This window comes from Rhinatrema bivittatum, chromosome 14 (assembly GCF_901001135.1).
Source record: "Rhinatrema bivittatum chromosome 14, aRhiBiv1.1, whole genome shotgun sequence".
Lineage (NCBI taxonomy): Eukaryota > Metazoa > Chordata > Amphibia > Gymnophiona > Rhinatrematidae > Rhinatrema > Rhinatrema bivittatum.
The window spans coordinates 9,514,353-9,528,917 of record NC_042628.1 but is presented as its reverse complement, the minus strand read 5'-3'; the positions used below and the strand labels follow the sequence as shown (position 1 = coordinate 9,528,917).

At 45.9% G+C, this 14,565-nt stretch overlaps 1 protein-coding gene across 2 annotated transcripts in view; it reads right to left on the bottom strand.

The window, feature by feature from the left end:
- The window catches only part of RADIL (Rap associating with DIL domain), an 82,130-nt gene that overhangs the window by 53,228 nt on the left and 14,337 nt on the right, over window positions 1-14,565 (bottom strand). For both annotated transcript variants that reach the window (XM_029577495.1, XM_029577494.1), the window contains exon 4: window positions 13,883-14,444. In XM_029577495.1, coding sequence (XP_029433355.1) covers window positions 13,883-14,444 — 562 coding nt within the window. The remainder of the gene's footprint in view (window positions 1-13,882; window positions 14,445-14,565) is intronic.

Below are 14,565 nucleotides of genomic sequence, written 5' to 3'. Positions count from 1 at the left end.
GGGCTTCCACAGTGGCTTCCTGATAGGCCCACATGGAGGTTACAGGACGGTTAAGTGTGTGGAAGTCAGAAGAAAACCCTCTAATTACAGAACAATAACTTGCAATTTTAGAAAGTTACTGTCTCTTGGTAAGCCTATACAACGTTTTAGGATCACTGTGGAGCATTCCTTTATGTGCTTAAAGCCAGAAAAAAAAAAAGTAGGTCTCCATGCAAATTCCTGAAGATCTCCAGGGGATGTCTGACTGCCATTCCATGTGCTTTCAAGCTCTCAAAAAGAGAGAGAGAGAGAAACCACTTTGATATGTTTGTTGCTAAAAATGTGCTACCAGTTTCTTCACTGATTTTGATGCCTTACTGTATTGCCTTTGTTCTTTAAAAAAAAAAAAGTTATTTGCAAGGGCATGTGAAAGAGAATATCTGGTACACACAGAAGACGGAGCCTGTCTGCACTATTATCTGGCTGTGGTGGGGGCCTCTACTGTTGCCCACCAATAGCTACGCAGCTTACATTTGCCTCTACCACAAATATATCTACTCCATCTCTGAGCAGGAATAAATTTATCCAGGCTTTTTTATCTTGGTGTAGCCACTGTTTCCACCGAGTAACTTATTTTCTTTTCCTCCCATGGAAAATCATTATGGGAGCTGGCCCGTGCCGCACTATTTCCTTTTACGCTGTCCAGTTCCATCGGAATGGAATTAGGAAAAGGTTGCAGTAAAGTCCCTCTAGCATATTATTTTGTCTATTTACGTAGACGTGATCGTGCACCAACGCACTGCTGCGCCTCTTGTTCATAAACAGCCCCCATTGAGATGAATGGCGCCTATTTACTAACAATGCACATTGATGCGTTTTGGTAATGAGTCCCCTTAAGAGAGAAACGGGCCGATTCTTGCAAAGCACGCTCGGCCTCTCACACCGTTTAACACGGGTTTGGTTGCGTGTTTTCGAGGGGCGTCTGTTGCCCCTTATACTGTAAGGGGTTTAGCTCCTCGAAAACGCGCAGCCAAACCCCCTGAAAACTAACAGCGCTCACTGCATGCAAATGCACGTCGACGAGGCTATTAGTCAGTCACCCGGGATTCAGAAAGTAAAAAGTGAGGCCAATCCGCACATTTTACGCTCATAAATGAACGCCTGACCAGCCTCGGTTTCCTGAACCCGCTGAGAGCGCCACCTCTCCTGGGCAAAGTGCCTCCTTTTAGCGCGACCCCAGGAGAGGTGGCTGGGCGCGCGTTCTCCCGCGATCCTTCCTGGGTCGGGCTTGTTTGTAAGCTGATGGCCTCAGCCTATCACATCATCTGACTGTTGGAAAGTTGCACCGACAGTCTCTACCTACTGAAGAAGCGTTTCAATACTCTACCCACAAATCTCCCGACTCTCTCCCCCCTCCCCACATTCACACCTCTTTCTTAATCACTGTCACAAGCGTTCACATAAATTAATCACCAGCCTTTTAATCATTATTATCCTTACCGCAATCTCTCTCCCTCCCCTTGAACCTCTCCTACCTGCTCCACGAGACTTAACCTGCCAGTTAATATATTATTGCCTTCAATTTTGGTAGTTCTCTTACATATAACTCTCTTTTATAAGTTAATTTCTACCCTCTATCTAGCTTTCCTCATTCATTGTATAGAACTGTCATTTATCTCAAGCTTACTGTTATCTCAAGTTTATTGTTATCTGTAAACTCTGCTGCGATTACCTGTATCTTGCTTTCCTCATCCCTTGTACAGAACTGTTATCTACCTCAAGTTTAATTCCTCATACCTTGTACAGAACTGTTATTTATCTCAAGTTTAATAGTTATCTGTAAACACTGCTGCTATTGCATAGCGCTGTTGTGAGTTCCTGTTGAATGTAAACCGATGTGATGTTACTAAACGATTATCGGTATATAAAAGCCTCAAATAAATAAATAAGTAAGTAAGTAAGTAAGTGTACACAATACCGTACACTCACATTGCTGCACTAGGACCCATCATTCATATATAGAGACCTCTTAGCTTAGGGGGGGGAAAAAAAACCCAAACGTCAAACAAAAACCAAGCCGATTTATTCATTACAATCAGAAAAAATTTATCTTTTCATCTATCCTGGGATGGTGGGTGGGCATGAAGGTGGTGGGCTCCCAGAGCCTCTGAGTGGGCCAAGGACCCTCCCCCTTCACCTCCAGGGGACGTTGTCCTCTTCCTGGAGACAGAGCATGTCTGGATGAGGCTGAAAATAAGAGATAAAAAATAAAAAAAGGTAAATTACTCAAGAGGCCTTCCAGACAAATCAGAGAGCAGCAGGTGCAAAGGATCCACCCATAGGATTAATAAACCCCAGGAAGTGCATCCAGCCACTGGTGGCACTGCATAGGCTGCTGCATGCTCTGGAAGCGGGAGTGGGCTAAGAGTTACACTATGAAACAAGAACAAAGAATGCTGAAAGTAGCGTGGCTGCCATGTTTGTCCACTTCAATACATGGAAATAAAAGTTAAACAAAAAATAGAGAATCAAGTCCAATAAAAAGGTGTTACTCTAACACATTTCTAGCTTTAGGGAGCTAATACTACCTTCTTCAGGTCATTCATTAGCTCCTGAAAGCTAGTTCAGAAATGTGTTGTTAGTCCAATAAAAAAGTTGACACCTTATCTATTTTTGTTTATATTTGTTAACCTTAATTTCTGTGTATTCAAGAATGCAAAAGCATAACAGGGTAACCAGCACGTCAAACTCTCCCTGCCTCCGCCAGTAGACGTCCACACCATACTCAGCCAGGCTCAAATGCTCCCCATAAGGACACCTGCAGGCATGCTTATGCACCCATGCTATGTACAAGCGTCCACCTAGCCATACGTTATGCTCCCACCCAACAAAATCTGAAATCAAACAGTTAGTGAACATATTCATCAATAGCTAGACAGACCCAGGCCTAACATAGGCCTCAAAAGCATCGTTTCTCCATCTCCCAATCTCCCAACTGACTCACATCTAAATTGACAACCTTCAAACATACCCTCAAAACCATTTCAAACTGATAATTTGTCAAAGGCCGAAGACTGTCAGGCACCAAAAACGGCAACCCATCCGCTGGACAAAAAGAAATGTAGGACCCAACACTGGCCACTGGACAAGTACACAAACCCCCCACTACCAGCAAAACTAAGGTAGCTCCCTTACCCAACTGGTCAGTTTTAGATCGCGGGATTAACAGAGTAATGCTATCCTTGAAAAACTGCACATGCTGAGCCTGCAGACCCATCAAATCAGCCCCCACTCGCCCTAGCAAGCAGGGTCTGGCCTAACTGGTACCACCAGGAGCTGTGAACAGGATGCATCAATATTCATAAAGGTGATCATGGATCATACAAGCAAGTGGAGACTTCTGTAGGCCAAAGAGTGACTGCTTCCTCTCACTCTTAAAATTTGCATTTAATTTCTCACCTTACTAATCCAAGCTCTGAGCTATCAATTCAACAATTGGTAGGTACCTTCCCAATATAAATTGCTATCTAATTTAGTACCTGAAGCAATAGGAAGTGATGTGACTTGGCCAAGGAGCATCAATGGGAGAAGCAGAATAAGGGGTAAAGGAAAACGCGCGTCCAATAGCAGCATCGGAGCGCACTGTTCTGTATCGGCCTGTCTAGGAGCTTCAGATTCCTATCTAAAGGTTTCCTGGGTTTCCTCACTCAGGTTTTGAGCAGCCATACTGAGAAATTAGGATATACACACACACCTAACCCCTCCAGTATTCCCTCTCCCAGCACGACAGGAGGAGAATAAGTAATCACGCAACGCTGGCAAGAAAAACTATTGAGCTGATCATGGAGAGCTGGCAGACACGACCAGCCCTCTCACAAGCAGTGGAGGAGGCGGGTACAGTCCGGGTAGGGAGTACGGATATGAATTTTTTTTTTGCTGGTTCAACCCCTCTCCTTCAAATCAGCCCCCAGGACCCAGCAGGGGAAAGGGCTGGTGCAGAAGCAGAGCAATCGTTCTCTCCTTTGTTGTGTGCTCTCCCGTCTCATCCACCCTCCTCGTGTTCCCACAGTGCCCCTGTACACGGTCTTAAGGCAGCAGATCGAGTTTGTATGAGAAAAAGGTTTATAGCAGTTTAAAAAAACAGAAGCTCTTTGAAATTCAAGCGTGGTCTGGTCTACTTCACCTTCTTTGTTCCCTCTCGTCACCCATGCACTCCATCTCCTATATGTTTGCTGCCGGGATAAAGATTTAATTTTTGGCTGATTCACCAATAAGACAAACTGCTGATTCTTTTACTATCTTACATAATTAAAACTTCCTATCATTTAAGCCCACCTATGCCCCCACCTGGTTTATTTTATTCCTTAGTCATGGCCTTGCTCACTTAATTCAAAACCTCTTCTATGGTTTTGCTGTCTGTCTGTCTTGAATAGATGGCAAGCTCCGAGGGGTAAGGGTCTGCCCCCATTAAGGGTCTCTGAGCAGTGCTATGTGCATCTGACGGCTAGTAAAAATAAGGAATGGCAGGCTTTTATGGTGCGAGTCACATAATGGAGTGATAGAAAGGTGTTTAAGGCAGAATGCCGGTTTATTTTTATAACACAGATCACTACCAGGGGAAGGAACAACTCCATGGTAAATCACTTGGCTTCAGGCTGAGCCAGTCCCTGCTTTTTCAAGGCCTGTTTCAAAGCAGTCTGTGCAAAACTCGGCAGATCAGGGCTCACTGGCTTGTTGGAGAATCTGGAGCTGTAAGTGAAAATGAAATGCAGAGCTGCCAGTTCCTGCAGGGAGATTAGGCCAGTCCTGGTTTTTTAATTTGTATCTTGGTGCATTCTGCTATTTGTAGTCTCTGCTTCTGCTATTTGAAATCAGCTCCGCAGGTACCAGAATGCATGAGGATGAGATCTGTCAAAGCCAGGACTGGCCTGAAATTCCCCTCCAGGAATTGGGTGACTTGGCAGCCCTGAACACTCCCTTCCTGTGCATTTGTTATCCAGATGTAAATAGATCTGGTGATGTGAATCCTAAGTGATACAATCTGAATGACAGGCACTATGTAAGCGAAAACTCTTTTTTGTAGTAACGCAGTAAATAAGGTAAGGTGGCTGCCATGTTAGTCCACTTGAATTCACAGAAATAAAATTAACTAATACAAACAAAATATATGAAAGTGATACATTGAGTCCAATCAAAAGGTATTTCTTGATAAGCTATCAGTAGCTAGTACTATCTTCCTTGGCTCAAAACAATCTATAAAAAGGTATCATTTTTTGATTTTATTAGTTAACCTTTGTTCGCATATAGTAAGGGATGGCAGGCAAATGTCAATATCGCCAATCAGTGCTCCCAGGGGAGAGAGAGCGTGGCCGGATCAGGAGTGGGGTCAGTATAGTGCCAGTAAGAATTCAAATCTACTTGCACCCCTGCTAATATTTAATTCCACACGTGAGCGAGTCTGTTTAGACAGCAATTTTCAAACATGTTTACTCAAATAACTAAACTTGATAAAATCATCACGTTGAAAACTGCCTCCCCCTTTGCTGGTAAAAAGTACTCGCAAGAGGATTTCATTTTTCCCTTATTAGGTTTAATTTTTAAAATCAGTGCAATGACTAAAGGTACTTTTACTCGTGGCCCTGCAAGTGCATTTTCAATGGGAAACTCCCCATGGGGTTTCCCTTTGAAAATTCAGGGCTTGCAGGTGTAAGTCTGACACTGTCAAGCAAGCAGAGGGATTTCAGCAGAGCCTGATGGCAGTGAAAGAATATGTGCGAATCAGGTATGGTACATGTTGCGTCTGCAAACAGACTCCCGGTCATGCATGTAATTCTAGGCCTCTCGGTTTCTACTACTGCCTACTACTACTACTCATATTTAAAGAGCGATATACATCTGCTACCACGATCCAGGCTGAAGATGTACAATTTTAAGGTACCGGGAGGAGGGGGGGAGGACTGGGAAGCGAGTGGAGGGAGGCTGGCACGGAGCCTTTAAAATTACCTTTTTAAATAGGAGTTTGAGAGGTTGGGGGAGGTGGGGCTGCAGCTTCTCCATTATTAACTCAGGTATCTTCTACCTGCAAGGAGAGGCATTTTTCTTGCATTTTGAAGAGGAAACTTTCAGTCACATCCTTTCACTTAAATACTTGTTGGTTCCCATGCCTGGGTTTATTGTACCACTTAGAATAAATATAATGGATTTGTGTAACCACTAAACGAGAGAGGGAATCTAACAAAACACAAGGCCGAGAGCAAAAGCTGTGCAATGTGCAGTCGCGTAGACCAGAGTTTCTCAACCAGGCCTGGAAGTACATCTAGCCAGTCTGAATTTCAGGATATTAGTAATGAATATGCCTGAGAGAGGTTTGCACACACTGGGAGAGTCCTCTCTCAGGTATATTCATTACTGATATGCTGAAATCCTGGCCTGTGAGCAATGCTTCTAGAACAGGGACACCCTGGTGTAGACTTCTAGCGGGAATAAGGAAAAAGAAAATAAGTGTGACCTCTGTCCACAAAGAGAAAAAACACACACAGCTGTCAGCGGTGCCTGAATTCATGAGCTGGGCTTCAATTTCCTGAAAATGTGTTTGCAATCCTTGGCTTTTCCAAACAATTACAGCAGAAGACATACAAGATAAAAGATGGAAAAAATTAAACTAGACATTTTTTGGGGAAAGCAAAACTGGACAAGACTACTTGGAGAAGAGGCTGCGAAAAGGGTCATGTCTTGTATCAGACGTGATGTGTTTATCCCTTCCAGTCTCCCGGAGAGAGTACGCGTCAGTTACCAAGGTGACAGCTGAAGCTAGGAAGCAGGAACAGGGAAAATTACCAATCCATGAAATGGCCGGATGGATTTTGAGCATATTTCTACCGCCTGGAAAAAGACAAGAAGGTGGCAAAACAAAAAAAAAAAGCTAAGCCCAGAGAATTAACTTCAATAGGGGCCAATGCATTAAGACATAATAACCTCCTGTGCTTACTTATTTGTTTGATTTATTAACCGCTTTTCCAGAAGATGCTCAAAGTGATATCTGGTGGAAGTGGAAACACGCATAAACTAGCCTGCACTGGCTTTAATGCAAAATCTATGCGGACATAGTGAGATGCAAAACTGTGAAAAACAGCTCATTACCTATTAGCTCAGCAAAAATGTACAAGCACTAAAATGTGCAAAATGCATGCAAATAGATTTAAGTACATCTCAAGGAGGTGCAGTTAAGTTCTTGCATTACCATCCACATTAACGTGTACTCAGGGCCGGTGCAAGGGGATTAGGCGGCCTAGGCACCTTCTGTCTTTCATCCGCCCCCCCCCCATCCGGTCGCACCGCCCCCGGTCGTGGCCCTGACTCCTACCTCGTTCTCCATTGCGCCTGCCGAGCGTGTGGTTTTCTGGGCCACAATCGGGGTGGGCGCTGCTCGCCGCCCCCCTCTCCCCCCCGAATCTCCACTCCTCTTTGCCGCCGCTCTCAAAGAATAGATGCAATTTCTTGTTGATCACTCCCAGAGATAAAAGGTGGCTTTTCCAAGTCTACCCGCCTAATCGTTGTTTATGGACCTTTCCTCCAAGAAGTCGTCCAAACTCCCTTTAGAGGCCTTGACCACATTCATACCCTCACAGTACGAATGCCCTAGATTTTCGTATATTACCGTGCACCGTGGCATAAATCCGATAAAAATACAGTTGTGACTATCAAATACAAAAAGGAAAGGAAACCCGCCAATCGCTTTAATACTGGAAGGCCCTCGGGTCCCTAAGGCAATGGGACTGGAGGAAGTGCTGGAGCCGACAGCAACCATGAATTATTAATTGCAAGCCCCGCCCACGGAACGTTCACTCCTCAGCACTGGGATTTGCAGTCAGGGTCTGAGAAAGAAATTCCTCTTCCTTCCCTTTAATAGAAGCAGGATTCAGCATCAGACAAGTGATAATCCCTGACGTAGCTCTGGTTTACGACCTGAAGCACCACTGGATTTAAGAAACTAACAGGGGTCCACTTATTTGAAAACAAACTCGGATGTGCTAATGGAGCCCACCCCCAACCCGACGCTGTCCCCACACCACTCATTCATGATGAAGCCCACCAGCTGCCATTCCCCCCCTCCCCTGCACTGTCTCATTCCACTCCAGATGTTCTGCAGTGATCTGACTGATAGGAGGAGAGTGATAGCTTTCAGGCTTGGTCCTCTTCAGAGAGGAATCAAATCGATGTTACTCTGCCAAGATGAAAGCCCCCTGTTTCCCTCTTCATCTAATCAGGACAAGGTTCTTTATCCAGCATGCTAAAGAAAAAAGAAAAAAAGCAAAGCAATCCCTTATGTTAGGTTCTCCCTAGTAGGGCAGAAAATTCAAGTCTTAAACTGCACTAAAGCATGCAAAATTATTTTACAAGCTGCAAATTAAGATGTAGATAATGGGATTCTCCCTTTTCTGTGTAATTACTCAAACTATTAACATTGCCCATCTCAGTTGTTTTGAATGAGAAGATGGAAATGGAATGCCAAAAAGCTCGAATCCATGTAAACAGCACACTCTTTTTTCCATTTTGGATTTGTGTACACAACTGGGCTGCGATGCCGTCTCTGACAACTGATAACTCAGGATTTCCTTTTGCTGTTTGTGATATCGCCTGCCCTCCATGCAGAGAGGAATTCACAGTACAGCCTCTATCGGTGCTTGCTCTCTATCATGTCCAGGCATTTTTTAATTCTAGTAATGGCTAGAATTTCAGCTCATTTAATTTAAATTCCAGCAGTGCCCACCCGCTATGAAGTTAAAAAAAAAAATTATATATATTTGATTGCAGGGAATGTGGTCACTGTTACATGTACAGTGGTTAAATAACAATCTGCCCTGCATGACTGTAACAGTTTATATGAGCCAAAGTGACTTTATAAAAACTCTAGAGGCAACCCGTACTGCTTCCCTTTGAAAAACTGCAGCCGCAAAACGTGTGTGTTAAAATAACCTGGGTACTTCTGCACCTGCTGTTTCCGTGGGTGGTCCACATCGCGCGTATAAAGATGAAAATCGCCTGCACATATGCTAATTTACTTCCATGACCTAAGCACCAGCTATAACTTGACTCCAAAATTTGGGCATCTATATACACACTATACTTTCAGGGCCCTATGCAATAAATTCTAGCAGCAATGCCAAGGCCCTCATGTGCACGCTAAATACTATGACATGCTCACGCTCCACATTATTTAGCATGAGCTGCTATTTAATGCCTGCTAGAACCTGGTGTTAACTTAGCAAGAGCCTAGCAGTTACTAATGGGAAGCTCATAACGTGATTTATTCTGGATATGCTCAAGTGCATTTCAGTGTGTTTCCTCTGTCACCTTCTCCAGGGGCACGTGATTAGCCAATGGGCACCCCAATCCTTCCTCCCCCACCCCAAAAAAAAACCCAACATTAAAAGCTTTCACAAGGTAGCAACAAGAGAAAGGAGTCAAAGAGAAGAGAGCAAGAATGAGAGAAGGGAGGGAAGTGACAAGCGGAGACACGCCGACACACACCCAAGCACTTCCAAAACCAACCCACCTTTCTTCGCAAGATAAATGCATCTCCAAGCCATAAATCGCCAAAGGTCTTTCTTGTTGTTTGACATTATTAGCGAGCCAAAGACCACTGCAGGTGTTCAGAGACTCTGGGCTCAAGATCCTTACTAACACCCAAGGGAGACGGTCCAAAAACGCAGTCTTGTCAGTTTCCTGCTCTCTTTCCACCTCCTCACCTGGCGTGTACTTATACTCAGCTATCCCACACCTCCTCTCCGCACAGACGAGCTTGGAGGACACAGCACGCTCGGACTATTTAGCCTGCCACTTACCTCAAGCATATTTTGGTTTCCATGCACCAGAATACCACGAGCACACCATTTCTGATACTTTTTTTTCCATGAGCACACTAAGGTCTTCGACATGGCTCGTTGATTGCCTTTTTAGCAAGCCTCCAAAACATTTTGCCAGTCCATGCTAAAATAATGTTAGTAACAAGTATTGATTGTGATACTGTTCGGCTGATATTGTTTTATGCAATAAACAGAATTTTTCATAAAATTATGTTACTAACATTGCTGCACGATAAGCAGCAGATAATTGCTCTACTTAAAAAGTATTTGTTACTTGAAATTTTCGACTGAGAAGCAACAGCCTGTTTGTTGTCAATTTGTTTGTCAACGTCCAGAAAAGTAAAAGGGTGCATGTGTGTTGCAGAAGTTGAAAATCTCTATCGTCATTAATTTGCAGGTCGATCCAGTAAAGTTCAGTTGAAGATTTCTCGTCTGTAACGAGCTCGCTGCGCACAATTCGGACGCGTAAGGCAAACCAGCGATACAGTCTCCAATTTTGCGCATCCGTAGTGCTTCTTAAAACAGACGCGTAACCCTTCCCGCACCCGGCATGTAAATGAACGAATTAGCTGTATAATGAAGGAATTAGCTATTCCCCTCCGATACCGTAACGCGCGCTCAGGTTCTCTCATTAGTAACGCACTGTTTTGCCGCGGCCGTAACGTGTTAGTTTACCGCCTCCCCCTAGTAGGAGTTAGGACTGTGAGTCTAGTAATAAATCCATCGACACCGCTTAAGATACTCAAAAACAATAAAACACAATTTAAAAAAAAAGCGATACAGAGATGATCGAGAAAATGTAATGATGTGGGACACATAAAACCTGTCAGAAGTGTTAAATCTAGGCCGCGGGCGGGTGGGCGCCTGTTCCGGGCGGCGGCGGCAGCGGGACACGCGTTAGTTCGAGACGGCCGGCGGGCGGTCGCGTGTTAAATCTAGGCCGGGTCCGCACAGGCGCGCATTCACTGCCGGTGGGGGCTGCCTTTCCCGGCAGCCCCCACCGGCAGTGAATGAATGAATGCGCGCCTGTGCGACCCCTGCGATTGGGCGCTCAAGGCGTGACGTCACGGCATGTGACTGCCTTGAGCGCCCAATCGCAGGGGTCGCACAGGCGCGCATTCATTCACTGCCGGTGGGGGCTGCCGGGAGAGGCAGCCCCCACCTGCAGTGAATGAATTCATTCATCCAGGCGGAGGAGCCGGCTGCTTTCGCCACCGGCTCCTCCGCCTGGATGAATGAATGCGCGCCTGTGCGACCCCTGCGATTCGGCGCTCAAGGCGTGACGTCACGGCATGTGACTGCCTTGAGCGCCGAATCGCAGGGGTCGCACAGGCGCGCATTCATTCATCCAGGCGGAGGAGCCGGCTGCTTTCGCCACCGGCTCCTCCGCCTGGATGAATGAATTCATTCACTGCCGGGAGAGGCAGCCCCCACCGGCAGTGAATGCGCGCCTGTGCGGACCCGGCCTAGATTTAACACGCGACCACCCGCCGGCCGTCTCGAACTAACGCGTATCCCCCCGCCGCCGCTGCCGCCGCCCGGAACAGGCGCCCACCCGCCCGCGGCCTAGATTTAACACGCGACCACCCGGCTCCCGCCGCCGCCGGCCGCCTGGACCCACGCGGCCGTCTGAAACTAACGCGCGTCCACCCCCCGCCGCCCAGAACAGGCGCCCACCCGCCCGCGGCCTAGATTTAACACGCGACCACCGGCCCCCCGGATCCCGCCGGCCGCCTGGACCCACGCGGCCCTCCGACAGGTATTTAAAAATTTTGATTTTTACACTTCCTGGTACCTGTCATTTCAAATGTCATTTGAATTGACAGGTACCAGCGCACCCTGGTTACTGTATAGGCGCTGTATTAAGCGCCTATACAGTAAAATGGGTTACGCGGCCATAACCCTTCCCTACCGCTTTAAAGCCGCGGCATGCATTTGCATGCGATTAGAGGAGAGTATCGGGGAGTTAGTGAAGAGAACTGTGCGTGCGGGGAGGAAGGGTGCGCCTGACACTACCGCACTGTTTCTACCGCGGCCTTACTGGATCGACCTGTTAGTTTGCTGCAAACATTTAAAGAGGTTTGAACAGCAGGTCCAGTAACTTTCAAACTGGTGCGCAGACGCACTTTGGCGCATGTGCATATACACAGCTGTTTTATAACTTGCACGCATGTTGTAAAATAGCCTGGCTGCATGCACATGTGCACCCGATTTTAACTGGGCGTGCACCCAGGCCTGCAAATCCAGATTCTACCGCATTTACGTGGTAGTTTGTAACACGTACACATCCATGTCACTGTCAGTTTCACCGGTTTGTCCACCAGTTCAGAGCTAGGTCCTCCAAACCCCCCTGGTTTGAAAGCCTGCAATCCCCCTCCCCCCGTTACCCCAGGCCTTTAAACCCAGCAGAAGCAGCTAATTTCTTTTTTTTTTTTAAGTTTCACCTCCTCCATAGCAGAAGTAAAGTTACGTGGCAGTGAACCAGGGCGCAGGCTGGGGCAGGGGAGTATTTAAGGGCACATCTCATGGCCACGCCCTGCCCACGTGTGCATCTGAGCAGCTTTTAAAATTCTGTGGGCGCCTGCGAGCCTAACTTGTGCATCTTGGTCGCCACATCTCAAAAAAGATATAGTTGCAATAGAGAAGGTACAGAGAAGGGCGACCAAAATAATAAAGGGGAATGGAACAGCTCCCCTATGAGGAAAGGCTAAAGAGGTTAGGACTTTTCAGTTTGGAGAAGAGACGGCTGAGGGGGGATATGATAGAGGTGTTTAAGATCATGAGAGGTCTAGAACGGGTAGATGTGAATCGGTTATTTACTCTGTCGGATAATAGAAAGACTAGGGGGCACTCCATGAAGTTAGCATGTGGCACATTTAAAACTAATCGGAGAAAGTTCTTTTTCACTCAACGCACAATTGAACTCTGGAATTTGTTGCCAGAGGATGTGGTTAGTGCAGTTAGTATAGCTGGGTTTAAAAAAGGATTGGATAAGTTCTTGGAGAAGTCCATTACCTGCTATTAATTCAGTTGACTTAGAGAATAGCCACTGCCATTAGCAATGGTTACATGGAATAGACTTAGTTTTTGGGTACTTGCCAGGTTCTTATGGCCTGGATTGGCCACTGTTGGAAACAGGATGCTGGGCTTGATGGACCCTTGGTCTGACCCAGTATGGCATGTTCTTATTTCCCGATGTTGGTGCGCACTAGGCTTTTAAAATTCACTTTCTAGTGAGCACATTTGCTTGTCTGCACTATTAACATTCAAATTCAAAATCACTGGTTCCTTTCTGTGCTGCAGGAGCTATAAAAATCAAATATAAACAGGATACATGCTGCTTATAAAGCACTAGACCCATCCAGTATTTATTAATATAACAGGGAATCTAACAGGGACTGCAGCCTCTCACTGAAATTTTTTTAAAACTGGGGGGATAACTTTCCTTGGGGAAAAAATAAAAGTAAAAGCCCTTGTTTAACTGTGGTCAAGTAAGGGCAGCTAGGCTACGAGTGTGGAGCCAGATTTTTAGCTTAAACTTGTATTTAAGTGGAATGAGGAGGTCCATACACTCTAAAATGATGAAACAATACATAAACTCTTCCGTAACGTGAAGATGAACCGCGCACCAAATATAAAAACTGAACTCTGGACGAAACAATGCTGTTCACCAAACAAATGCTACATATATATCCCGTCTCATAATTAGTTGTACATTCTCCAACAGAGCAGCAGCTTCCTTAAATTCTTAATCTGCGTTCATAAACATATTTTAACAGTATCATATCAGTTCTCTTTTCACAGCTTCGCTACCAAATTTACTTATCACTCATCTCAGCTAGAAAAAAAATAGTGGGTCTAGCAGGGGTGCAGCAGGCCAGAAGGTACAAAATACCACACTGGAACACCTTTTTGTTACAGGAAATAGCAAATAGGAGATTTATAGTTTTCTCAAAGAAATGGAATCACCACCAAAAAAACTGAAGCAAGGGGAACACATGCGGTATCGATGCTTTAATTGTGGTCCGTTTGCTTACCTGCTGTGACTGTGTCGATCTCCTTGGCAGCCAGTTCCTCCAACTCCGATCTCTTCCGCAGCTCAAACCTTCGAGAAAACCCCTCCTTGGGCTTCCAGAGGTCCTGGATCAGAAGGGGCTTTTCATTATCCGCGAGGACCCTCAGGCACTCGGTTTGCCACTGCTTCTCTGACCCCTCAAACCTCCCGATGACATCACACAGCACATAGCGACTGGAGTGCACCTTGCTCAGCGCGTAGCGTTCCAGTGCCTCCTTCACAAGCTCCTGCGCGCTGGAGTGAGGTGTGGCTAGGACGCTTTTATAGTGAGTTCCTGCGCGGATGTTGCCCCCAAAAACCTTCAGGACTCCAGGGGCAGAGGGCTGGGTAGATAGCTCGGCAGGATCGTCGATTCCAAAGTCAGGTAAGGCTGACACGGAGCGACGGTCCCTGTAGCTCAGCGTTCGGTAAAGCACTTGCGTGAATATCTTACTATGACGCTTCAGCTTGTTCTTAGAAGGGGGAGTCATGCTTGACACCGAAGACCCATAAAACATTGTATCCGAGAAATTCAAGAGACACCGCTGAAAATTTAACAAAGCAACAATACATTTAATATTATAAGATAAATGAAGTGACAAACCTGGTCCTATTACTTTATTCTGCTTGGAAGACTGCTCTACAGGATCCCTTCTGCTCGGACTA